This window comes from Marmota flaviventris, chromosome 10 (assembly GCF_047511675.1).
Source record: "Marmota flaviventris isolate mMarFla1 chromosome 10, mMarFla1.hap1, whole genome shotgun sequence".
NCBI lineage: Eukaryota > Metazoa > Chordata > Mammalia > Rodentia > Sciuridae > Marmota > Marmota flaviventris.
Genome location: NC_092507.1, coordinates 36,056,316 through 36,081,496, shown reverse-complemented (window position 1 = coordinate 36,081,496; position 25,181 = coordinate 36,056,316). Strand labels below are relative to the sequence as shown.

General features: G+C 43.7%; 1 protein-coding gene across 6 annotated transcripts in view; it reads left to right on the top strand.

The window, feature by feature from the left end:
- Mknk1 (MAPK interacting serine/threonine kinase 1) overlaps positions 1 to 25,181 on the top strand; it is a 43,036-nt gene that overhangs the window by 5,791 nt on the left and 12,064 nt on the right. For 4 of the 6 annotated variants that reach the window (XM_027937012.2, XM_027937007.2, XM_027937008.2 and 1 more), the window contains exons 2-8: positions 3,293 to 3,439; positions 10,289 to 10,395; positions 12,934 to 13,035; positions 15,165 to 15,262; positions 18,082 to 18,161; positions 19,705 to 19,778; positions 23,734 to 23,838. In XM_027937012.2, the coding sequence (XP_027792813.2) occupies positions 3,396 to 3,439; positions 10,289 to 10,395; positions 12,934 to 13,035; positions 15,165 to 15,262; positions 18,082 to 18,161; positions 19,705 to 19,778; positions 23,734 to 23,838 (610 nt within the window). In that variant the 5' untranslated portion in view covers positions 3,293 to 3,395. Of the gene's footprint in view, positions 1 to 3,292; positions 3,440 to 10,288; positions 10,396 to 12,881; positions 13,036 to 15,164; positions 15,263 to 18,081; positions 18,162 to 19,704; positions 19,779 to 23,733; positions 23,839 to 25,181 lie in introns of all 6 variants that reach the window. The other 2 variants (XM_027937010.2, XM_071617803.1) reach the window with 2 other exon arrangements.

Sequence of the window (25,181 nt, the reverse complement as noted above, 5' to 3'; positions counted from 1 at the left end):
TTTCTGTACTTAAACCTAGAATCCAGTTAGGCCTCATCATCTCTTCTCCAGGCTAAACAGCCTGGGCTGCTTTCACCTCACCCGTAAAACCTATTTTCCATCGCTTGGATCACATTGGTTATGCTTCTTTTCTTTCTCTTTGGTTTTTCTACTTCTTGGCAGTGGCCCAGACTGTGCTAGTCTGCTAATAAGAGTCTAAAACAGTTTAACGGGAGAAAACTTCAGAAGTTTGATTCATTCATTAACATTTATTAAATGTTTGCCCCATGCCAGGCTTCTGCTAGGTATAGGGAACCCTGAGCTGACTCGGACATAATCTCCTCCCTGTCCTTAGCTCAGTCTAGGGGAAGATGTGTAATAAAGCTTTTTAAGTACTGTGATTGAATTATGTACAACGGCGGGAGGCTGGAAATTGTTTAGGGTAATAAGAAACAGCCCCTTTGGCTGGACTGCAGGTGGAGACTTCTGGAAGGGAGAGGAAAGCAGAATACAGGAGGGCTGGTCTGGGCAACACTGGGGAAACCACAGTGGAGCTCCTGTATTCCAGAGACAGTGGCACCCTTAGAGGTTTTGAAACAAGGATGAAAATACCTTAAGCCTTAGCCTTTTCTGTGCCACACTGATATTTTCTGTCTTAAAAGTAATGTGATGTCCCTTGTTTGTATACTTTGGGGGTTTGGGCTCTAAAACTCCCATAGCAAGTCTAGTTCTTGAGCTCTGGAGAAAGTCCATTTTCAGTACAGCAGGAAGTTCATGAAGGATGGAGAGAGCACTGGGTGCCCAGCCAGGCACAGCCTATTTAAGACCCAACTACAGGCCAGTCTGTGTGTGTTTGGTCTGAATTTCCCCAGACCAAAAGGAAAAGATGCAGGAATGAAGAAAGGTTTCAGGGCTCACCTAGATATTTGGTGAGCATGCTAAGAGGGGTTAAGCACCGTGCAAGTCAGAAGTTCTTGCTAAGGAGGAAAAGTGGCCCAACAGAATTAGGAATGGTAGCAGAGGAATTCTAAGGGCTAACTGGGCCCTTAGAATCTTCACCATGTGTCTGAAAACAACCAATGTCTGTCTCTCTGGCTTTGTGCTTGGCTATCACTTTGTTCTCTCCTACTGCCCAGTGTGGCTTACAGAGTGGCAGGGTTGCTTCCCAGAGCCACAGATGATCTGCAGAAGCCTTATTACAAGCTAGAATCAACCAATGCCAGGCATTGGTGCCATGAGCTTAATATACACAAACTCGCTTAATTCTCACAACAGGTATATTATTGCTTCTATATTATAGATGATGACATTGAAGTCAAAAGTAGTTAACTATATCCCAGAAAAAAAAATTATGTCCAAGACTACTTTGGTAGTATATTATAGGGCCAGAATTAGCATCCCAGACCTCATACTCGAAAGCCCATGTGTGTTCTACTTCCCCAGCCCCAGGGTGGCTCCAAATGGCAGAATAATACAAAGTTCATAAAGGAGTTCTGAGTTTCATTTTTGTTTCTTTTCTACCGTAGGCCTGTTGTTAGCACATTATGGCCCATTAGTCTGCAGCTGGCTTGCCCCCTGTTTTTGTATGAACTTTAAGCTAAGGATGTTTTTTACATTTTTTTAATGGCTGGGGGTAATAAGTCAATATTTGTGACACAAGGAAAGTATATGAAATTCAAAGTTCAGTATCGATAAAGTTTTATTAGCATATGGCTATAGTCACTTATTTACATACAATATATAATGCTTTTCCTCTGCAAAGATAAGATTGAGCAATTGCTAAAAAGACCACATGATACAAAAAGACCACATGATACATAAAATATTTACTGCCTGTCCCTTTGCAGAAAAAAATTGCCAACCCCTAAGAAAGGCAACGAGAAGTGACCAAATGGCAAGACTAAAAGCAAAGAGAAGTTCAAAGGTGTACAAGGCCTTCAATGGAAGTGCGGTGGTGGCAACAAGAGAGAGAATAACCCATTTCATTTGGTCTAAGAGGTTTGGGAATAAAAAGCACAGTAGGCAGGACTACCCAATGTATTAATGGCTCTAAGGGACAATACGGAGATATTTTGAGGATGACATAGTTTATTCAGATTCACTGAGCCCTTTGGTGCCAGATACTGTGTTAAATGCTGGAAATACAGAGGTAAAAAAGATAACCCCTGCCTTTGAGGAACTTATAGCCCCGTGGGAAGGCCACACATGCTTGTGTATAGCCAGCTGTGTTATAATGGAATTCTGTGTTGTCCATGAAATGCTGAGTGAATTAGAAACAAGGTAAAGGGTGCTTCTGCAACTTACAGGGATGCTTTCTGGAACTGTCCTGGGCCTTGAAAGATGAGTAGGAGTTATTTTTCAAGAAGCTGAATATAAGAGTCAGGGAAAGCCTGACAGTGTTAGCATTTGGAGTTTATGCAGATGGAGAAGAAAAAGATACTGGAAATGACATAAAAGTTCTGTGGCTGGGTAACTGGCAGAATGATGTAATTTGACAGAGCAGAAAGAAATCAGGAGGAAGGAAGCTGTGGGTAGGGGTTAAGGACACATCCAACTGGGGACATGTAGTTCAAGGTAAAATGATGAAACACTTCCAGCTTCAAGTTAGAAAGCCTTTAAAAAGTTTTTGGCACTAAGGCCTAGAATTCAGATTTAAACTGCATTTTCAGAGCTTTTTCCCAGGAAAGGGGGAAGTAAATATTTATTTAATAGAGAGAAGTTGACAAAACAACTCTTAACGTGATAGCTAGAGCCATGGGATTAAAAATAGCAGTGGACATACAGAAAATTTAAGTCATTACATTGGAAACTAGCAAAAATTACACACTTGGCACAAAACCTTGTTTCCATTTGAGTCGCCTGCATCTGCTTTATCTTCTGGTGCTGTTACTTCTTATCTGTGAGACTTGAGCCAGGCTACTAGGAGATGAAGACAGAGTTCACTTGTCTCTAAAAGATAGGCAGCACAGAAGTGTCAGCTTTTACCTTCTGCATAAGACTTCTCAGAGTGGACAGAGGGGTCCATCTCTTCATTCTGGCCCAGTTACATCTTTGGGGACCTAGAATTCTATAGTAGAAACAAAAAATGAAAAATTTTACCCGGAGTCCCATTAAATCTTCCAGTGCTTAGTGTCAGCATTTTCAGATATTCACCTGTTTACTTTTAGAGCTTGGAGATGTCTGTGACTGCCATGTGCCTGTCTACTTCCTGGGGTAACTAGCAGGACTGGGGGACACATGGGTAGATCTCTGTCTTCTCTGGGCCTCTTAGAGAAGTCAGCATTTTGATAATCCTTTCTACTTCTGCTTAAAGATTTTTGTGCCAGATAAGATGAAGCAGGTGGAGAACTGAAGGATAGCTCTGTGCAGAAGCCAGTGAACCCATCCAACGGCAGCATTGTTTCCCTTGGAATTTCATGTTCACTGAAGACCGCTGCTCAAAAGTTGGGAAAACCCATAGGTAAGATTGTGTGGAGGGTTGGGGTTGTGGCTGGGTGGTAGAGTGCTCACCTAGCACGTGTGAGGCACTAGGTTCGATCCTCAGCATCACATAAAAATAAATAAAAAATAAAGGTTTGTGTCCAACTCCAGCTAAAAAATTTATTTAAAAGGAGATTGGGTGGACATTTCACTTATCCTTTGAAATGTCAAATATCAGCATTGAAATTATCTGATATTTCTAGAGGAAGGGGTGGGCCTGAGATCAGCTAAGCCGTTGATGGTTTTCAGTGTTTAGTTGGACAGCTGGACTTAGCCAAGCAGCCCAACATGTCTAAGACAGGCGCTTAGTAAGGAGGAGCACATTTCCTCAGAATAACAGAGGTTCATAAAGAAAACCATGCAGTAAATAAAACATATTTATTACTTTTAAGTACAAAAGAAAAACAAGTACATCATAGTAAACCAGAATCAAATACAGCAGAAATATAAAATGTAAAATTCTTGTACTCAGCCAATCTCATTCCCAGGGAACCATTGCTAATAATTCTGTTGTATCTCTTCTGTTTGTTTTTAAACTAATGTATGACACATAAGATGACATTTTGAAATATTCTTTGTTCTACTCTGACCTGAGGTTTTGTGATGCCTGGAAGGTTATAAAGCATGTCTTATTTATAGATGTGCCAGATGAGAGTTGAGTGAAATGGTTTTAGCCTGGTCTCTGAGTTTCCATAGTCCTTGCAACTTTGTGTCACACATCTGCATCTGAAGCTTCTTGGTGGTACCACTGTCTCCCCCTGCTCCCCATCCCCAGGCTGTGTTCTCCCCTTCTCTGATAGCAATATTCTTCTTATGGTTACCTCATTTTGGTTAAAAAGCATATATTCATAAACATGTGAGGACTCCCTCTGTGCCTGACTGCGTACTAGGCGGTAAGGATAGAGAGGAATTATACACTGTCCCCTCCTTCAAGGAGACTAGTAGCCTTTGCTCCTCTACTGTGTTCAGTCGTTTGGCAGGACACAGACTAGTTCTGCCTCTGTGGTTTCCTTCTGCCAACTGAAACATGCTTTGCCTTTCTCTTAGCTTCTATCCCTACTATCCCTTCCCCAGCTATAGGACTTTTTGGCCTTCTTCTGAGTGGTTGCAGTGGCCTCACTCAGTCTCCTGTCTGTCCCCAGCCTGCAATTTGTTCTACACATCACTGCCAGTGTGATAGCCCTAGGCACATCCTCCATGGTCCCTAGTCCCTCCCCATTGCCTAGAACAGTAGTTCACAAATGTGCTATGCAGAAATGCTTCTAGGGGATCTGCAAAGTCAAGAGGATTTTCATGATAGTGCTAAATAAGATGCTATTTGATGTTGTAGAGTGACAGGAAGCTGTGAGTGCCTTAGCACTAGGCAATGACACTGAACTGTGCTAGTGGCCAACGTATTCTTCACTACTATACACTCACAGTTTTTTAAAGTGCCATTTTCATGTAAGAATGTCCTTGATGGCTGTGTGTGGTGATTCATGCCTGTAATCCTAACTGAGGAGGCTGAGGCAGGAGGATCATAAGTTTGAGGTCAGCCTGGGCAACTTAATGAGACTGTCTCAAAAAGTGGGGAGTAGGGGCTGGGGATGTAGCTCAGTGGTAAAGTGCACTGTGTTAAATTCCCAGTACCCATAATATTGTTTCAACTGCATGCTGAAGGAGCTGCTATTTTCGTTTTCATGTGAAAGGATGACTGTTGATTGTTGAGGGTAGAAAAAAGACAGGGACCAGGTATTAAAGGGCCTTGTAGGCCATATTTATGAGCTTGGTGATCTATAGCAGCCTACGTTTTTCTCTACTTCTCACACAAGTCCAGTTCTGCTTCATTTCCCCACTTCCATGTACTTCTTGACACTCCTTCTGGCACAAAATGCAGTGTGGCTCTGAAGACTGCTGTGATCCCAAAATCAGAACAGAAGGAGAAGATGGGCCTTAATCTAGACCTTTGACCTCTGGAAATCTCAATACCCCAGCCGTGATTAGGCTTGTTGTGACTTGCCACCCAGACCCTGGGCAGACCTCATGCTGGGTTTACCACAACTGAGTGAGATCCCGAAGTGTGCATGAGGCTGTCTAGCCTTCCTGGGCAAAAGGAATAACACTTTAGCTCCACGGAATCTCACTTAACAGATGGTCTTTTGACTGAGCTGATTTTACCTGTGGCTCCTTGCACTAATCATGTTAAATTGATTGGCTTCTGCTTAAATGTGCCCTTTCCTTGGCTCCTACAAAGTAATGATGCCATTAGAAACCACATCAGCCAACCACCAGGTCAGGTAGGAGAATAGTGTGGGCTTGCACCTAATATCCAGACTGCCATGAAATAATGTGGTTGGACTTTGGTTTGTAGCTTATATTCCATATATGACAGAATACAAATATAAAGTTATCTCAGAGCACGACTTTCTTTTACCTTTCTTTCTTTTTTTTTTTTTTTTTTTTTTTTTTGATACCAGGGATTTAATCCAAGGGCACTTTACCACTGACCCATATCCCCACTCCTTTTTATACTAGGGACAGGGTTTCACTAAATTGCTTAGGACCTCACTAAGTTGCTGAGGCTGGTTTCGTACTTGCGATTCTGTTGCCTCAGCCTCATTGGTTGCTGGGATTACAGATATGTGCCACCACACCCAACTAGATTAGCCTTTAGACTAATATAATAAAGAGGATGTGGTAATAAAGCCTTGTATTTATGTAAACTAAAGCAGTGCTGCCCAACTTTTTTTGTGTGTGTGGTGCTGGAGATTTCACGCAGGGCCTTATGCATGCAAGGCAAGCACTCTACCATCTGAGCTATATCCCCAGCACCCCCAGCTTTTTTACATCAGAGCACCTGGGAGAAAATGGTAGTGTTTGGGTGCATGAACTGTGAGCCCAGGGACTAGAGGCCTGATGAGGGATAAGTGTCTTATTCATAGCACATCAGTAGGGAAGCTCTGGGCCAAGGTTTATAAACAACAGCATCCTCATTGATGGCTGACTTTCACTGGCTACCCCTTCTGCCTTTCAGTGTTAATGTTAAAGTACAGTGTAAAGTTGAAAGCTTGACTTCTGAGCCAGACTGTCTAATCTTAAGTCCCAGCTCTGTAACGTGGGCAAATGTGACCAAGGGCAAACCATCCTATCTCTTTGTATCTCAGTTTCTTCATCTGCAAAATGTGGGCAATAATTAGCTTGCCCTATAAAGTTATGAAGATTAAATGAGTGAGTGTATGTAGTATAGAGTCTGTAAAGTGCTTAGACATTGCCTGGCCTGTGGTGACTGTGTACACTGTAAGTCTTACTGATGATAGAGTGCACTGTAACTACTGCTGCCATTTCAAAGTAGTAAATGATCTGGGTCAGTCTCCCCAGCCTGCGTGTTGCCTCTTCCTCTGTCTCGCATGGCTTAGCTGTGGCCTCCTCTCTGAGAGTGTCTGTTCCATTTCCTTTAATTCCTTAGTTTCCTTTATTGTTTGTTTGTTTTCTGTTTGGGGTTTTGGTGCTGGGGATTGAACCCAGGGCCTCATACAAGCTGGGCAAGTGCTCTACCACTAAGCCACAGCTCCAGCCCTCTGTTTCCTTCCACTGTTTCAGCTTGCCATTTGTTTGGGCCCTCAGCTGATTGATGCCTGAGGAGGCAGCCAAGCTCGTGGTTATACTCTTCAGCTTGCTCTCTCTACTCTACCTTCTCTAGAAGGCCCTGTAGCTAAAGGAAATGCTCAGACAGATTGGGACCTTGAAAGAGCTTGAGTGGGTGGGTGGGGAGCAGGAGTTGTTTGCAGACACATGTTAGTCGGACCTGACCTGTTTGTTATCACCCACTTAGATGTGACAGCTGGTGAATTCTGTATAGGCTTTGTGAGAGTATGGAGTGCAGAGCTGGTGGCTTGGGGGAAAGTACAACTGGCTCATCAGGCTTTATAAAGAAATGACCCAGTTGTTTCAGAAGGTGGGCCTTGAGGTGACCTGCTAGGGAGAGAACTTGTTGCTATGTGCCTCCTTCCCACCCCCATGGGACTCCCTATCACTCTAGGAGTTCTCTGGGCCATTACCTGGGCAGATGCCAGTTTAAGTCTTAGATCTGTATCCTTAATACCTGCTGTACTTCCAGTATAATCAGTATTTGTTGGCTAACACATTTCACAAATGAAATACATAATGTATTTATGCATATAAAAACATGCATCCCTGTTTTAACAGAGAAAGCAAGATAAACATGCCTAGGAATGGAAACATTGATTATTATTGATGATGCTGAGACTGCTTATGATCTGATCTCTCATCACTCCACCTGTATGTGCCATGCTTCAGCTGGCCTGAACGACGCACAGTGGCCCTAACCATCCATGGCGCCTCTCCTGTAGACCTTAGGGTGTTTTTCCTGAGTCTGAGACGCTCTGTCCCAGCCCTACCCTGGGCAGTTCCCATTTACCCTTCAGGTGCCAGCTTAGCTGTCTCATCTTTCAGTTGCCCAGCTAGTCAGATTCCTCTCTTCTGCTCTGCAGCACCTGGAACTTCCCTGTCACGGCACTTGTCCTACCATATTGAAATTGTTATATGTGTTACTGCTACCAGGGTAGGTGTGTTCCTCATGTTCTCACTGTCTAGTACTGAAGGATCGGTAGGTGCCCAGGAAATACGGCATTGGTGAGTGAATAATTGGTGTGCTTTGTCTGGTTTCTTATTTGATCCTCACAATAGCCTTAGGGCATGGGCAGCCCACCCTTAATTCTTACCCATTTTGTTCTCTGACTCTCAGAGAAGCTGAACTACTGGCCAGAGTTCAGGCAGGAGTGGGAGCGACAGACAGCTTTTAGGTTCCAATGTTCAGGGCATTTCTTTGTCTGTTTTTTATAAAGTAACTCCTTTAAAAAGTAGTATTTAAAAAAATAAAAGCAGTTTTTATGTTTTCTTGTGATATCAGGGATCTAACCCAGAACCTCAAGCACACTAAGTGAATACTCTGTTACTGAACTTTACTGCCAGCCCCTTCATTTGTTGCTTTTCATAATTATAAAATTAATATATTTGTCAAACCAATAGTTTTTCATCATTGAATGATGAATTTCAATACAGAGAAATCTAGCTGCAATTTTAAAAACCATAGATTCTAAATTCCAATATGTATTAGAGAAAAATCATTATGTATTTCACTAAGAAATAAAACTTGATTTAAAAAATAATAGTTGTGGCTCAGTGGTAGAGCGCTTGCCTAGCATGTGCTATGCACTGGGTTCAATCCTCAGCACCACATAAATGGAAAATAAAGATATTGTGTCTATCTAAAACTTAAGAATAAATATTAAAAAATAATAGCATAAAAATAAAAAATTTAATTGCATAAAATTTATAGAATACTGAAAAATATGAATAAGAAGAAAATAAAAATCACCCCATCACACAGAGTAACTACCACAGATTAGAGATGGCCTGGACTTGAAGGGGCAGCATTGAGTTTGAATCTCAGAGAAACCATTAACTGGATGTTCGGCATCAGTAGGTTACTTAGCCTACCAGCTGTCTACTCTGAGCCTGTTTCCTTACCAGAAATACAGTAAAATATTTATTCTTGGGGATTATTGTAAGAATGAGACAAATATAAAATTCCCAGCACAGTGCCTGGTGCATAATCATACCCTTTAAATGAAGTTGTAGTTAACTGTTTTGTGTATTTCTATCAAGATTTTGAATTCTGTTGTGTGTTCATATGTATGTATACATACTTGTGCATGCACATATGTTTTTTGAAGCACCTTTATATATTTAATTATATCATTGGGTCTTTATAGCAACCGTGTGAGGTGGACAAGGCAGGAGTATTTTTAAATCTATTCTGCAGATGAAGAAATTGAGATTCTAAGAGGCAAAGCCACTTGGCCTAGGTACTGTCTGGTAATATGTGAACCAGGACTTCTACCTTGGTCTCTTGATCCCAGCAGTGTGCTGCTTCTCCTGTTCCACCTCTACCTCCACCAATTACACAAATGTGGGCCTCTGAGCCTGCCCAAGAGGAAGGCAAGGACTGAGAGCCTCCAGACCAGCTGGGTTCTGTCTGAAAACTGAAGAGGGCTCACTTCCTCCTCTAAAATAACAAATTGGTCTTTTGCTAGAAAGCTAAGAACATTTTGTGTCATAGGGGGACTGTGTCAGGGAACTGATTAGAGTACTGACCTGAATTCATAGGCCAGAATAGCCTTCCTCTGCCGCCTTTCTGTCAGAGTGTGCACTCTGTGTGACACACACTGCACTAACAGTATGTGCATCTTTTCATGTCATTTCCATTTCAGGGTGCAGTTTCCAGGGGTTGATATGTGTCTGACACTGTGCCATGCCTTAGAGACAGGGGTACACAGGGGACAATTGTGGCTTTAGAAGCACTGGAGTACTCAAGGCCTAGTGAAATCAGCACCCAACCACAGCCTCTTGCGGTGGGGCTGGCGCACTCATTACTAGTTCTGTGCAGTGATACTGCCCAGTGTTTGCCTAGTGCCTATCTGTGTTTGCACAAACCTTAACTCATCTGGAGTTATCAGGGAGCTGAAGGGGCAAACACTTTTGAGCTAGTTTGATGGTTAAGAATTCCTAGGCCAAGGGCAACAGGAAGGCCAAGGTATAGCTTGACCGTGGGACCTTCCACCTGTGGAAGCATTTAGTGATTGCATGTGTACTGAATTAAGGTCCCACAGACAGACAAATTAAAGAGTGGTCCACTTCCAGATGGGGAACTAGCAACCCCTTGATGAGAGCACAACACCTCTCCCCAACTCCCACCTCCCATCGTGAAAACAGGGAAGTTAAGCGTGTTTCTTTTTCTTCACCATCTTCTTACATTTTTTCTCCCTAGTTTCAAAAACAACTCTCCTTCAACAAGTTGTGTTTGCAAGGAAAGTCTTAACCATTTGTTCCTTCTGGCATACCCTCTTGCGTTGAGATCCATGCAGAATAAACCAGGTACTCCATCTTTGTGTGTGAAGCCATAAAATCTAATATTGAGTGTGCAGTGATGCCCAGAGGTATGCTGCTTCCCAAGAGGCTTGCAGCCTGCTGTGGTAAAGAGCAAGTATAAATTGCCACTAACAGGGTTTTCTAGCTAGAGCCGTAAGTATGTCTGAGCATCCCCTGTGAGTCACAATGCTGCCAGCTCTCTCGCTGCTCCTGCACGCTGCCTGCCTGTTGGCTGTTTTGCTTGTCAGCAGATTCCCCATAGAAGTAGGGAGGGGTGGGGGGAGGTGAAACCAAAATTTGTCCACTCTATACCTGGCTTACAGAGCTGATGAGACAATAGGTGGGACAAGAGTTGACCCTAGAGTGCTTGCAAGGTCAGGGCCATTCCTTGGCCTGTTGCCCCATGGTCAGAGCCCACTCCTTGAGCTCCTGAAGATGAGTGACCCTGCATTTTATTACTATGCCATTTCTCATATATTTTTTCCTTCAAATTTCCCTTGGTGAGGATAGGTGTCCTAGTACCAGTGTTTAATTCTTTGAATTCATACAGCATTATTGTCCCTAGATAAAGCTTGTGCTTGAAGCTATTGATGGAGTAGTATTTTTAGATCCTCTGTGCCACAGTCTGGCTGGGCACAAATGCCGAAGTCTGGCTGGGCACACAATCACGAGCCACCACACAGCTTGTAGATTCAAACAGCAACTCTTTATTCCCGAACTCACACCAGCCGTCTACAATCACGTTCTGGGGAAATCCACGTTCTCTGCCCAAATTCACGTTCTTTGCCCAAATCCACGTTCTCTGGGCTTCTATCTCCAAAATATACTGTCTGAATCCCGTGAGAACTCAAGGGGAACTCAGGCAGCAGGATACGCCCTATTCCCAGCAGGAATAATCTTAAACCTTAAACCTGGAACCTAAACTGGGAACGCCCTAAACACGATTATCTTAAAACCGGGAACACCCTAATCTGCCTTGGTCCTTGAGCAAGGTCACCTACATTCAATGTCGCTGCAACATGTCAGCAACATGGGGTACGCTGGCAAGGAAATTGTCATACCTACTTGGCTAATGGCTCCCAGCACTCTGTATTTGAGATCCCTTTATCTGTGTATTTATCTGTTCTGTATTCTAAAGGTAGAATTTAAAATACGCCGTCATCAGATTCCAAAGATAGAAGGAAGCAAGCACCTAACCCGAGCTGTCAGACACTTGGCTGCTTAACCGTGCTTTCTGGATAACACTGTTGAAAGTGCATTCCGTGTGCCTCTCCTAATGTACTTGCCTCTGAGAACAGCACATAGACGGGCATCAGCACTAATCAATCTTCCAGGCAGACTTGCCATTTCTCTGATTCGTGTTCAGCAGATCCTTGGAGAAGGGAGTAGGCCTTTCCCTTCAGCAGGCAAAAAGCCAGCTTCCATTTTAAAATCTCTGAGAAAAAAAAAAATCCAACAACCCAGGGCCTGTGTTTATTGAAGGCTGGTCTAAAGTCCCTCACACCGTGTGCCCCATCAGCACTGGAGTGCGTCTATTTCAGAAGGATGTAGAGGCTTAATCACCCTGGTGGGGATTTAGACCCAGAGACTTCAGAGAAATCTTATTATTTCTAACTGCAGGCGAAGAGTATTAAGGCTCCACTCTGGATCAGGGGCATGACATGTTCTATAAGTAATTTATCTTTAACAGGGGAAGGCCCCTTACTAGAGTGTCCCAGAGACAGAACTGTGATTGGACACTGGCTCATGGTTCCTTCTTTTCTCTTTCCCTGTCTCAGTCTCCTGCTGCTCCTTTCTGTCCTGACCCTTTCCTGCCCAATCTGTCCAGTTTCTGTGTGCCTCAGTGCATCCTCCCTTTAACATGGGAGCCAGGTGCCTTCCAGGAAGAGAGTAATGGTTTTGCAATAAGTAACCTCATCTAGCAGCATGGTATAGACCTGTCAACTGCAGTTTCTAAGGAGGCCCTTTCTGCACCCTCTCTGAGGAAAGAGCTCGGGATGCTCTGGGCTCCACAGGCACTCAAGTCTGTACTCTTGGACTTGAAAGAATTTGGGGTGTATTCTCAGTCCCCTGCCAGCCCTCTTATTACCTTCCCAAAGTCCCCCAGAATGGCTTTCACCACATCCCTGTGCAAATCCTCTGATTTCATCTGCACCAGCTCCTGCTCCCACCCCCATTCTTGCCTAGTCCTGGTGCTGAGGCCTGAGAATGTCACAGGTGGGGCTCTGCTTGTGGATTCCTTGTTTTGTTGTGGACTATGGTTTGACTGGTAGCAGATCTAAATCCATGTGCTAATGAGCTTGGTTAAAGTAGGCTCCTGCTATCCTCTTCTAATCCAGCCTGTCTACCTGAGTTCCTTTCCACAGTTAATGATCTTTTATAATGGTTTTGCCTTTAGTTTTGCCTCCTGGGTTAAAACAAATCAATAGTCCTCACAGATATTTAAAAACCATCAGCAGTCCCCCCACCCACTACCTTTTTTATCCTTCCAGGTAGCTTGATCAGTACAGTGCTGTTTATCTCACTCCTCCTCTTGTCTCCCAGAGATGGGCAGCAGTGAACCTCTTCCCATCGCAGACAGTGACAAGAGGAAGAAGAAGAAGCGGAAGGCCCGGGCCACTGATTCTCTGCCAGGAAAGTTTGAAGGTTGGTCCCACAGCCCTCCTAGACATGGGCCTGTATTTCCCCAAGCAGGGGATGAGCATCCCAGTTCTTCTAGATGCAGATCTTGGTGCCAACCATGGTCATTTGTGTGATGGGAGAAGACAGGGGTGGGTGGGTTTACACGAAGGGGTGACAGAATGAACAGGGTGGAAAAGCTCTCAGATGATGCACAGTACTCCCCTGAACAGTCCAAGCACCCATCAGCGGGCAGAAAGACCAGTCTATCAGAGCTGTACATGGAGTGAGATTGCATTGTGTGTCCCAGCAGTGTCTCTGCCCCCAGCAGTTCCTGATAGGGCTGCTGAGAGGTAGAACAACCATGTAAGAAGAAGCAAGAATCACCAAGGACCATGGCTGTAGATGACACTGCAGGCTTCTCTAAATGGAGAATTTGACTCCTACAAAGTGTAGCTACCCGGCTAGGTGCAGTGGCTCATGCTTTTAATCCCAGTTGCTCTGGAGGCTGAGGCAGGGGGATCACAAGTTTGAGGCCAACCTCAGCAATTTGAGACCCTGTCTCAAGATAAAAAATGCTGGGGATGTAGCTCAGTGGTAGAGCCTCCCTGGGTTCAGTCTGCAGTACTCCAAGAAAAAAAAAGAGTGTAGCTACCTTTGCTGCATGTGTGTGACTCCCTTTTAAAGAGTACATATTGTGTTTAGGGGACATGATGTTGGGTCATCAGAAATTTGGGGTACTCTATGTGCAAAACACTAGGATCATAGCTGATGCTATTATCCCTGGGCATGGGGGAAGCAGATCACTGCTAAGGACTGAAAGAAAGGATCAGTAGCTGCTCTTCAACTATATTTCTTTCATAGTGAGACCTGAAGTAGCTTCCCCTCATGGGCCCTCTTCCCAGCCTTGCGAACACACCAGCAAGTTGATTGTTTTGTACAATGATTCTGATAACAAGCACTTTGTGAGTCAGGAACATTGAATTCCAACCACCTGACATGCTATCAAATGTAAAGGGCTAATGCTGAAGTGTGCACCATGAGAGAAGCATGTCACCTAAAATACTTACACACAGCAGTGTGCTGTCTGTTCGTACAAAGAAGTACTTAGTACAGGGGTTTGCCTGCCCTTTGCTTCCAGGGTTTTAGAATAGGCCTTTTGCTCTTTCAATAAGCACAGAGAGTTTTTCCTATTATTTAAGGATAGCCTCTGCAGTGACATACTTCTCATGACTAAGAGCGATAAGATCTCCTGTCATGGTTTAAAGTCTTCTGCTCAGTCTTGGTTGCCTCAAGAGAAAAGAGCTGGGGAATAGAGCCAAGGGAGGATGAGATCAGCCAGGCAAGGGCTATGCTGGAGACACAGAGAACTTGTTCTACTTTGTGAGCTTGGGCAGGTCACTAACATTCTTTCAACTCAGCTCTATTACTCTGTTACAACCACTGACTCGATAACTAAAAACTCAAGGCATAATTTGCAACCTCCTACTGTCTCTGATTTCCTGTGGATGACTTCTAAAAATTTCTCAGAAACCTTTAGTGATCTCCATTGTATGTGGTATAAATCGGAACTGTGTTTTATTCCTCTTTGTATCACCAGTGCTTAGCACAGATCTTGGTACATAATAGATGCTCAGCAAATGAGTAAATGCAAGAATTTTATTCATTCAAATCACACCCCTTCTATGAGGATCCCCAGGTTCCCCAAGAAGATCTCCTTCTCCTGTCCCACCCACCCCCCTTTTTTTCTAACTAGTCCCTCTATGTCAGTACTCACAGCACCTGGTTTTGAGGCTGCTTATGTATGTGTCTCTCTCCACTACTGGACTGTGACCCTTAGAGGGGAGGGACTCTATTTTATTCCTCACTCTGCCCTGCTGTGCTGTCTGACACACAGTAGGTGCTCAGGAAGTAGTGCTGAATTGAAACCCTTTCTCTGACCTCATCCCTAAAATGAGGAACAAGATGCCTTGTATGTGGTCTTGTTGAGAAACTGAGCTCAGAAAGCCATGTATCTTTCTTGTCAATGAGTTCTAAAGAGACATGGTGTGCCTGGGTGGTCAGATCCAGAGACCTAGTGATGGAAGATCTTCTTCTCATCTTTGTTTGCAGAGGGTGACTCATCGTGTTATTCCTCTTATTCATTTCACCCCTAGATATGTACAAGCTGACCTCTGAATTGCTTGGAGAGGGAGCCTATGCCAAAGTTCAAGGTGCTGTGAGCCTGCAGACTGGCAAAGAGTATGCTGTCAAAGTGAGTGTCTCATCTGGATGCCAGGCTTTACTTTGCAAATATTCATTCCCAGTTTGTCCTAAACCAAATAAATTTTATATTCTATAATATGGTGGCTCAGTAAGAACTTGAGTTCCAAAGCTAAACTTACTGGATTCAAATCTTGGTTTTTCTACTTACTTGGTTAAATCATCTAACGTTCCTGTCCTCCAGTTTCCCTATCTGTATAATGGGTGTAATAATAGAATATATAGAGAGAATTGTTGTGAGGATTAAATAAGTTAATAAGCGTAAAGTGCTTAGAACAATGAGTGGCTCAAAGTCAGCTTCAAGGAGTGGACAATCAGTTTTAAAATCGCCCTGCCTGACTCTGTTTTGACAAACTATTACTATTTGACATTGGGCAAGTCATAGAATCTTCTTAAGCCTCATTTTCTACATCTCTAAAATGCAGGTGACGATTCCTGCCCTTTCTTTCACATGGGGTGATTATGAAGATAAAAGTTAAAATGAACTGATAGAGGTAGAAACACTTTACAAACTGCTATACAAGTAATATACATTATCATGATGATGAAGATTAAAACTAAAATGACCAGAGCACTCTGCTTTAATTAGCTTCATGACCTTGGAGTGGCTCATTCACTGCTCTGTGCTCTGTACCACTGGCCATTCAGTGTAGAAGAAGAGATGGTGGTAGAACAGTGGTTCTCAAAGTCAGGTCCCTGGGCCAGCAGCATAGTGCACACTGGGGGCTTGTTAGAAATGCACATAATCTGTACCTATCCCACATCTGCTCAATCATAACTAGGGGTGGCCTCAGTAATGTGAATATCAATAAGCCAACCAGGTGATTTGGATCCTCACTGCAGTCTGAGAACCCTGGTGGAGGGCATGTTGAAATTGCATTGTATGTCAGAGCACCGGAGGGCTAACACAGAGAGCCGGGTTTCTCTGTACAGGAGACGGCCTGAGTCTCTTTTCACCAGTTTCCCCAGGTGGTTGTAAGACCCACTGTTGGAGGATCACAAAGCAAGAGAAAAGGTCTTATGAAAGCCAAGGGAGCAATTCAAGCTGATTTCCAGGCAGCCATCTGAGCCACTGTGTCTCAGTGCTGCCCCCTGTCCACAAGCCCTGGCAAACCTACTCCTGAAAGAAAGGCGTTCTGTTTTCACCAACTCTCTGCAGTCCCAAGCTGTGAATTGGGAAGAACACTTCTGCTGAGCCACAGTCCTTCTTGCCGGGGTGTTGTTTCAACCTGGCAGCAAGTGAGCTACCTCCTTTCCTTTTTGGAAATAAATTGGTATAAATTACAAGTAATTTAAAAAATTACGCAGGTGATAAAAACAACAAATGTAAATCGATTTCAAAGGTTTGGTACATCCATGGATGACAGATCTATTTCTTCCAATTTGGGTCACAGAAGAAAAACTCTGCCCTAGCTCCATGTACCCCTGACAACTTTGGACAGCTTAGTAAGTCTTTTCCAGCAGCTCTGTTCATGTCTTATGTCTTTCTACTCTCTAAAAGCTCCTTAGAGATGGGTAACTTCTCCTAACAGAACTCTGCAAGACTTTATTTATGACAACTTTCCTTACAGGCATCCTTCTGATGAACCTCAGAGTCCGAATGGAATGTCCAAATAGTCTGCTTCAAATTTTCTCTAAGACTCCCCAAATAGTTGTCCATGTTTGGCTCCCCATCTCCACAAAGGCCAAAGCCCATTCCCTCCTCCAAGAAAATTATGCTGTTGCTGAAAGCTTGCCTGCTGGAAAGTTCTCCCTGACTTGGACCTAAACTGCTTGGTGAATGAGATTGAATAGCTTGAAGTCAAATAGCTCCTGTTCCCCAGTACTGTACCTCACTGACTGCTCAGAAAATGGACCCACAGTTGGTTTACTGACTGATGTGGGCTTATTTAGAAAATTACAATCGGTCATGGATGTTTGTGCTACAACATATTGGAGACATTTGAAGTGTTGTGCTCAGCAGTGTTAAAGGAAGGAGTAGGACATCATCGTCTTAGCTGTGAGGCAGGGCGAAGCTTTGCAGAAAATTTGCCTGCAGGTTCCTTTTGGGTCCACATAAATCACCTGCTACTCTGTGGGCTGACGAATTGCTGCAGTTGGCATTTGGCAAGTATCTTCAGATAGAGAAGGGAGGAAGCAACCCACAATTTCATAGGTGAGAAGGAGCTCTAGGAGCTGGAAGAAGCTACCTAGGCTAGGAGCAGGTGTGGGGTAGTGAGGGTTTTGGGATCAGCTCTTTGGGATCATCTTCCTACCTTCTGGTATTACTGTAAGGGTTACCCAAGATTAGGTCTATATATCACTTAACACAGGGTCCGCTAAAGAGCAGGTTCTCAGAAGAGAAAGTGCTGACCTCTGCCTGGGGGAATTGCAGTGTGGCATTGAGCAGGCACTAGAGGCTTTAGTTCCTCCTCACCTGTCCTCCTCACCCTCCCCTTCCTCCAGCTCTAGAAGTTTCCTCTGTAGAGGATGTCACTCCTCAAAAAGCAGAAAGCTACCCTTCAGGACAGGGAGCCAAGTAGAGGTAGCTCTGTCTTTCTGGCTGTCTCAGTTTTTGCTGGGCAGCTGGGGGCAGCAGCTTTCCTTGCTATTGTGTATGGCCAGAGTCAAACAGGCTCAGCTGGGCTGGAAGCCCTCAGGCCAGTCTGCTACTCCCGCAGAGCCACAGTGCCCGAGTGGCCTCAGCCTACTCCAGACTTCCACTGGAAACTGAATTTGGACTGTGTTTGGCCTTGCATTCCCCAGGGAGCTCCTACTGAGGGGCTGTTTTGAAGTCAGGTGGGTGTATGTGAGATTTTATTCTTCCCACAGATCATCGAAAAACAAGCAGGGCACAGTCGGAGCCGGGTGTTCCGAGAGGTGGAGACGCTCTACCAGTGTCAAGGAAACAAGTGAGTATTGTGCGGGGGACTCATCGCTTTTCTGGGAGACATTTGGCCACCAAAAAGGAGGTTACTTCACACCATCCCCTGACCCTAGCACTTTGCTCCCACTCCTTCCCCACACTGCAAGTAAAACTCCTTCCATCTTTCTTGGGGAGAGAGGGAAGGAGGGAGGGAGGAGAAGCAGCAGTAACCACCCCCGAAGAAGCCATCTTCTCTTTAGGTGAAATGCTGTAAATCTCGCCTGTTAAGGTAAGTTAGAAGTCTGAACCGGTGTCTAGTTGGGGGTGATGTTTGGAGGGAGATGATGTTTCATTTCTTCCAAGTTCCTGTGGAAGCTAGGCTGCTGAGTGTTGCCTGGTAGAAATCTTTAGGGCTGCCTAAATACCAAGATGAGAACAATGAAGGTGTTAAGAATATTTGCTGCTATTCTCGGTTCCTAGTGAACCACCAACGGCGGGTGCCAGAGCCAGCTCCCAACCTCCTGGCTTGATAACTGGGCCATGGTAACCTCCAGCCCCATCTCAGGCTGCTCCAAATGAGTGGCCCTCCCACTGTGGCTTTAAATCAGGGTCACCTCCAAGACTGGCTTCCCCCTCTCTCCCTCCATGGCAGGGTCAGCAGGGAGCCAGTGGCCTGGTATTGATGGCTTTGTCATTAAGCTTGGAGGACAGGGGCTGCTGTTGATTTAACTCCAGGCACTGCCTCTACAATCTTCTTTCAAATTAGGCCATTTTGGCCATCTTATTTGGACGCCTGCACACTAGTAAAAGCCTCGTGTCTCCCAAAGTGGTCGGCATTTTTTATGAGGGACAGATTTTTATTTTCAGCCCTGCAGCTTCTTAGTTCAGCATTAGAGACTCCACTTGGTTTATTTCATTCTTTCAAAGAAAAAAAACCCCAACACCTCCAATATCCAGGCTGGTGGCTTCCCTACTGAGTTACAAGACGACCTTGTTGGCAGAGCACTGCATACTCAGGCAGACAGAGAGTGCTCACCGGGGAAGGCCACAAGTGCTACAGTGGCCAGGAACGCGGCCGTTTCATTAAGCAGCGCTTAGCAGTTAGGGTCTAGCGGTGCCCACGTTAGGCCCCAAGTCTATTTGACAGATGTTTCCATTTTCTCCAGGCAATGTAAATACTGCCCCGTGATTTATGGGCAAGAGGGAGGGCAAGTAATTATTTGCTGCTTGCCTCCAGGACACACACCTACTATTCAGTGTTATTAGCCGCAATTGCTTCCAGTCGGCTGCAGATTTTATTCAGTTTAATGTGACCGGGACTTTTTTATAACTCTACCTAGTGGGTTTTAGGGTTGGGGTTTGACAGCACAGAGTTGGCGAAAACACCAGAGACTAAACATTATGGAAAGATAAGGTGACCTGAATCTTGCTAACACCGTTGGCTGCTCCTCAAACATGGGTCTTTAATAAGCATTCTGATTTCAAGTTGATTTCTGCCCCACTACAGGGTGTTGTATATGTTTTAATTTGTATTTTGTAAGTGGACTTTAATATGTAATACAACCTCCCCCAATTTTTTCCTATTTAAGGAACATTTTGGAGCTGATTGAGTTCTTCGAAGATGACTCGAGATTTTATTTGGTCTTTGAGAAACTGCAAGGAGGTACTTCCTGTTGAGTATGTGTTTGGACTTCGGATTAAGACCCAGGGTGGTGATCATCCATCATGAATCCCAGAGACTTCTAAAACGAGTCAAGCTAATAAAAAGGATGAAGGACTTAAAAACTGCCCTTGATTTGGGAGAAGGGAAGCCGGAGGGAAGGATGATAATTAGCATTTTGCAGAGCTTAGAATGTCACCTGTGTGGGCATTCTATAAATGCCTTTTCATTATAATAGGAGTCATATATAGATACATTTAGTGATCAATTTATCAATCCCTGTTTTGACATATTCACCATTTAACTAATTTAATTATGGGGCGGAAGCGCTAGCTTACATTGTGAAGTCTGAAAAGGCTAAGCAGAGAGAAGAGGGCCCATTGTTTAGGACACAGAACTGTGACAGAGGGGAGGCCAAGAACGTTCCATTCTTCAGACAGGAGGATGCCATCTTGCCCACACCACACTGCTGTCGCCCACACACATCACTGGGATATGTGTTTAAGTTGCTTTTCTGACATAATGAAGGGAATAGAGAAGCCCTTTCCCTCCCCGTCCCTCACCCCGACCCTAGGACACACTTGCAAGGTGAATGTGGAGCTGAGTGGAGGGACACACGGAGAGCCTTGGTGGTCAAGGGAGCACACTTTAGAAATGAACAAAGCTAAGCTTAAGTCTAGCTCTGTTACTTACCAGGCCTGTGTCCTTGGGCAAGTCCCTTAACCAGTTCTCATCTGTAAAATGGGGATATTGGTAGCACATATCTCAGTAGGTTACCGTGAAGATTAAATGAGATAGTTCATGGGAAACATTTAGCACTGTGCCGGGCAGGCACTAAGGGCACAGTGAATGTTGATTCTCGATATTAAAACAACTGAGCACACTGGGGATGTCTTAGAAATATGGAGAGTATTACTTTCTGCCTTCCATTTTAACAAATTTAGAAATAAGAGACTCACTACAGCACTAGTTTTCTGAAAATATTTTCTAGCATGTTGGGCTCCTTTGACTGGCAGGCGAAAGATCTTTGACAGTTCTTCCCCATTTTTTTCATCCCTTCCCCAAACCAAAAAAAAAAAAAGTAAGCACGGACCATTTTTTTAATTGATTTTATTTTTTAAATACATGCCAGCGGAATGCATTATAATTCTTATTACACATATAGAGAACAATTTTTTATATCTCTGTATATAATGTTGACAGAAATTCATGTCTTCATACTTGTACTTTGGATAATGATGTCTACCACATTTCACCATCATTGCTAATCCCCTGCCCCCTCTCTTCCTCTCCCACCCCTCTGCTCTATCGAGAGTTCATCTATTCCTTTTATGCTCCCCCTCCCTATACCACCATGAGTTAGCCACCTTATATCAGAGAAAACATTTGGCATTTGTCTTTTTGAGATTGGCTAACATCACTTAGCATTATCTTCTCCAACTCCATCCATTTACCTGCAAATGCCATGATTTTATTCTCTTTTATTGCTGAGTAATATTCCATTGTGTATATATGCCACATTTTTTTTTATCCATATCCTCTACTGAAGGGCTTCTAGGTTGGTTTCACAGTTTAGCTATTGTGAATTGTGCTGCTATAAACATGCATGTGGCTGTGTCCCTGTAGTATGCTGTTTTTAAGTCCTTTGGGTATAGACCGAGGAGCAAGATAGCTAGGCCAAATGGTGATTCCATTCCCAGTTTTTCAAGGAATCTCCATACTGCTTTCCATACTGGCTGCACCAATTTTCAGTCCCACTAACAATGTATGAGTGTACCTTTTTCCCCACATCCTCGCCAACACTCATTGTTGTTTATATTCTTATTAGCTGCCATTCTGACTGGAGTGAGATGATATCTTAGAGTAGTTTTGATTTGCATTTCTCTGATTGCTAGAGATGATGAACATTTTTTCATATATTTATCAATTTATTGTATATCCTTTTTTGAGAAGTGTCTGTTCAGGTCCTTGGCCCTTTTATTGGGTTATTTGGGGGTTTTTTGGTGCTTAGCTTTTTTAGTTTTTTATATACCCTAGAGATTAGTGCTCTATCTGATGCTGAGGGGTAAAAATTTGCTCCCAAGATTTAGACTCTCTATTCACCTCACAGACTGTTTCTTTTGCTGAGAAGAAACTTTTTAGTTTGAGTCTATCCCATTTATTGATTTTGGTTTTAATTCTTGCACTATAGGAGTCTTTTTAAGGAAGTTGGGGCCTAGTCCCACATGATGGAGATTAGGGCCTACTTTTTCTTCTATTAGACGCAGAGTCTCTGGTTTAATTCCTAGGTCCTTGATCCACTTTGAGTTGAGTTTTGTGCATGGTGAGAGATAGGGGTTTAATTTCATTTTGTTGCATATGGATTTCCAGTTTCCCCATTTGTTGAAGAGGCTATCTTTTCTCCAATGCATGGTTTTTGGCGCCTTTGTCTAATATAAGATAATTGTAATTTTGTGGGTTAGTTTCAATGTCCTCTATTCTGAACCATTGGTCTACCAGTCTGTTTTGGTGCCAATACCATGCTGTTTTTGTTACTATTGCTCTGTAGTATAGTTTAAGATCTGGTATAGTGATGCCACCTGCTTCACTCTTCCTGCTAAGGATTGCTTTAGCTATTCTGGGTCTTTTATTTTTCGAGATGAATTTCATGATTGCTTTTTCTATTTCTATGAGGAATGTCATTGGGATTTTGATCGGAATTGCATTAAATCTGTATGATGCTTTTGGTAGTATGGTCATTTTGATAATATTAATTCTGCCTATCCAAGAGCAAGGTAGATCTTTCTATCTTCTGAGGTCGTCTTTGATTTCTTTCTTTAGGATTCTGTAGTTTTCATTGTATAGATCTTTCACCTCTTGTTAAGTTGATTCCCAAGTTTTGGTTTTTTTTTTTTTTTTTTTAGGCTATTGTAAATAGGGTAGTTTTCCTCATTTCCCTCTCAGAGGATTTGTCACTGATATACAGAAATGCCTTTTATTTATGAGAAGCACAGACCATTTTTAGGACACAGAAATGATACCTTCAGCTCAGAAGTACTGGCTTCCAGTAATTTGTATAGACCACATGAAACCAAGCTATATGTTCATGCCTGTGTCTGTCCCCATCACACACCAGGACTTGAATTATGTGTATGAAATGCTGGAGGCAGCTGGGCTCCTCTGTAGCCATATCACTTAGATGAACATTCTCCTGAGGCCAGACCTAGAGAGTAAAGAGGGTTTGGTTGGCTCAGGGCAGTCCATCCCCCCCAGGAGTTGGACCTCAAGTCCTGTTAGGGGAAGTCTGCTCTGAATCTAGCTCTGAGGCTCAATTCCTGGGCCTAAATCCTGTCTCCACCACTGACAAGCGTGTGATCTTTGGAAAGTGGCTTAACCATTTTTGGCATCAGGTTCCCCATCTATAAAGTGGGGATAATTATACTACCTATTTAATACAATTGTAATGAAGACGAGATAATTTCTTTTAAGAGCATTATATGGTGCTTGGCACATAGTAACTACTCAATAAATGTTAACCATTGCCAACAAAATGAATAACAACAAAGGGGAAAGTTCAGGAGGTAAAGCAGTTCCTCCCACAAACTTTTCAAGACCTTTACATATGTAGTGAGGTGTGGCACTTCCATTAGAAGAATCGTGCACTTGTTTGGATCTGAGCTCAGATGCAAAGAAGCAAATGTCTCTAAGGCCCTCTCAGCCCCACGTGCATTCATTTGTTTCTTTTGATTCCAGAAGCCAAATTAGCCTCCATGGCATTAATATTTTTTGCCATATAAATGATTGTTCTCTGCACATAGGACTTCCTCACAAACAGGCACAGAAGGTAGCAGTCAAGTTTTGTTCAGCAGATATATTCTTGTCCCTCCCCTGTGCCAGGCACCACATTTGGAGCTGGACATTTAGCAATGAATAAGTCTATGTTCACAAAGCTGTTCTTCTCTTCCCCTCTGCAACCCAGGCTCCATCCTAGCTCACATCCAGAAGCGGAAGCACTTCAATGAGCGAGAAGCCAGCCGAGTGGTTCGGGATGTCGCCGCTGCCCTCGACTTCCTGCATACCAAAGGTGATTCATGTCTTCACCTGGGTGGGCTGGGTGGGCTGGCCAGCTCTGGGTACCAAGGAAGAGGAGACAGGCCTGGCTGGGGGCTTGTCCAGGAGATGGCACAGCTGACTGGCAGCTGGAGATTTGGTCATGCTCACCCTCTGGAAGGGGAGGTGGGGACACTTCAACCTGCTCCGAGGCTTCCACCGTGGGTAGTAGGGAGATGGTGAGGCTGTTAAGCAGGATAGGCCTACAGGAAAAGGAGGGAGGGAAAAGAATGAATCTGACAGTGAACAAGGTGTGCATGCACTTGTGTACGTGTACCGGGTGCTTGGTGCTCCCTTCTTGATGGAGAACATAAAACTCACGTGTGATACCACCATTCTCATACGAAATTTTAGTGTCATTCCTTTCAGTGTTTTAAAGTTTATCTCTGACTTCAAAATTGACATAATAGGACATATGTGGTTGTATGTCTCTTGTTCACAGTAAATTAAAAAATACATTTTGTATTTATATGAAAGTTTGCGATATCTGTCGAACTTTGCAGCGATGACTAATGGGTTGCTATTGTTTGAATTACATTTCACTTGCAATCCTTTTCCTAAGACTGATAATTTAAGTACTTTTGTAGTGAATGAAATCTTTTTGCAAATTAAGCATTTTGACTTTTCCATTAATCTGTTGGACTATTACATACTTTTTAAAAATTTTACCCAAAAGCAGTACCATGGAAAAACCGAGTTCTGGCTTCACCTCTCTTCAGCTGTGTGCTCTCTGTGTCAATGCATGCCACATAGAGTCATGGGAGAATTTGGAGAGATGAGAACATCATCTACAGTAGTTAACACTTAAAAGCTCTTGTTATGTGCTAGGGACTATTCTAAGCCATGTGTGTGTGTGTGTGTGTGTGTGTGTGTGTGTGTATGAATTCCTTTATGCAATTGTGTGCCTTTTCTGTATGTATTGTGTGTTTATAGAATAAAGAGAGCATAGTTCCTGGCACATATTAGTTCTTTCTTAGATGTTGTTCCTTCCACTTTCATCTCCCAACAGGCAAAAAGCACTGTTATTCCTAATATTGATTCCCTTTAAGCATTCTTCCAGGTGGGTTGTGGAGGCGGAGCAAATAACATGTGACTTAGCTCCACTCCCTTCGTGACTGTGACTCCTGGCCAGCCACACTGATAGTGAGTGTTGAGGACCAACTGTAGGCGTGCTGTGCACACATCCCAGGCTGATGTGGCAGGTGTATGAGAGGTTCAGGTTCATTGACTCCACCTGGTTTCCTCCAGTGGCTGAAAGAGATCTGCAAACTGACAGTGTTCACATTGGAGCCTCGCACCTGGGATGAAAATTCCTAG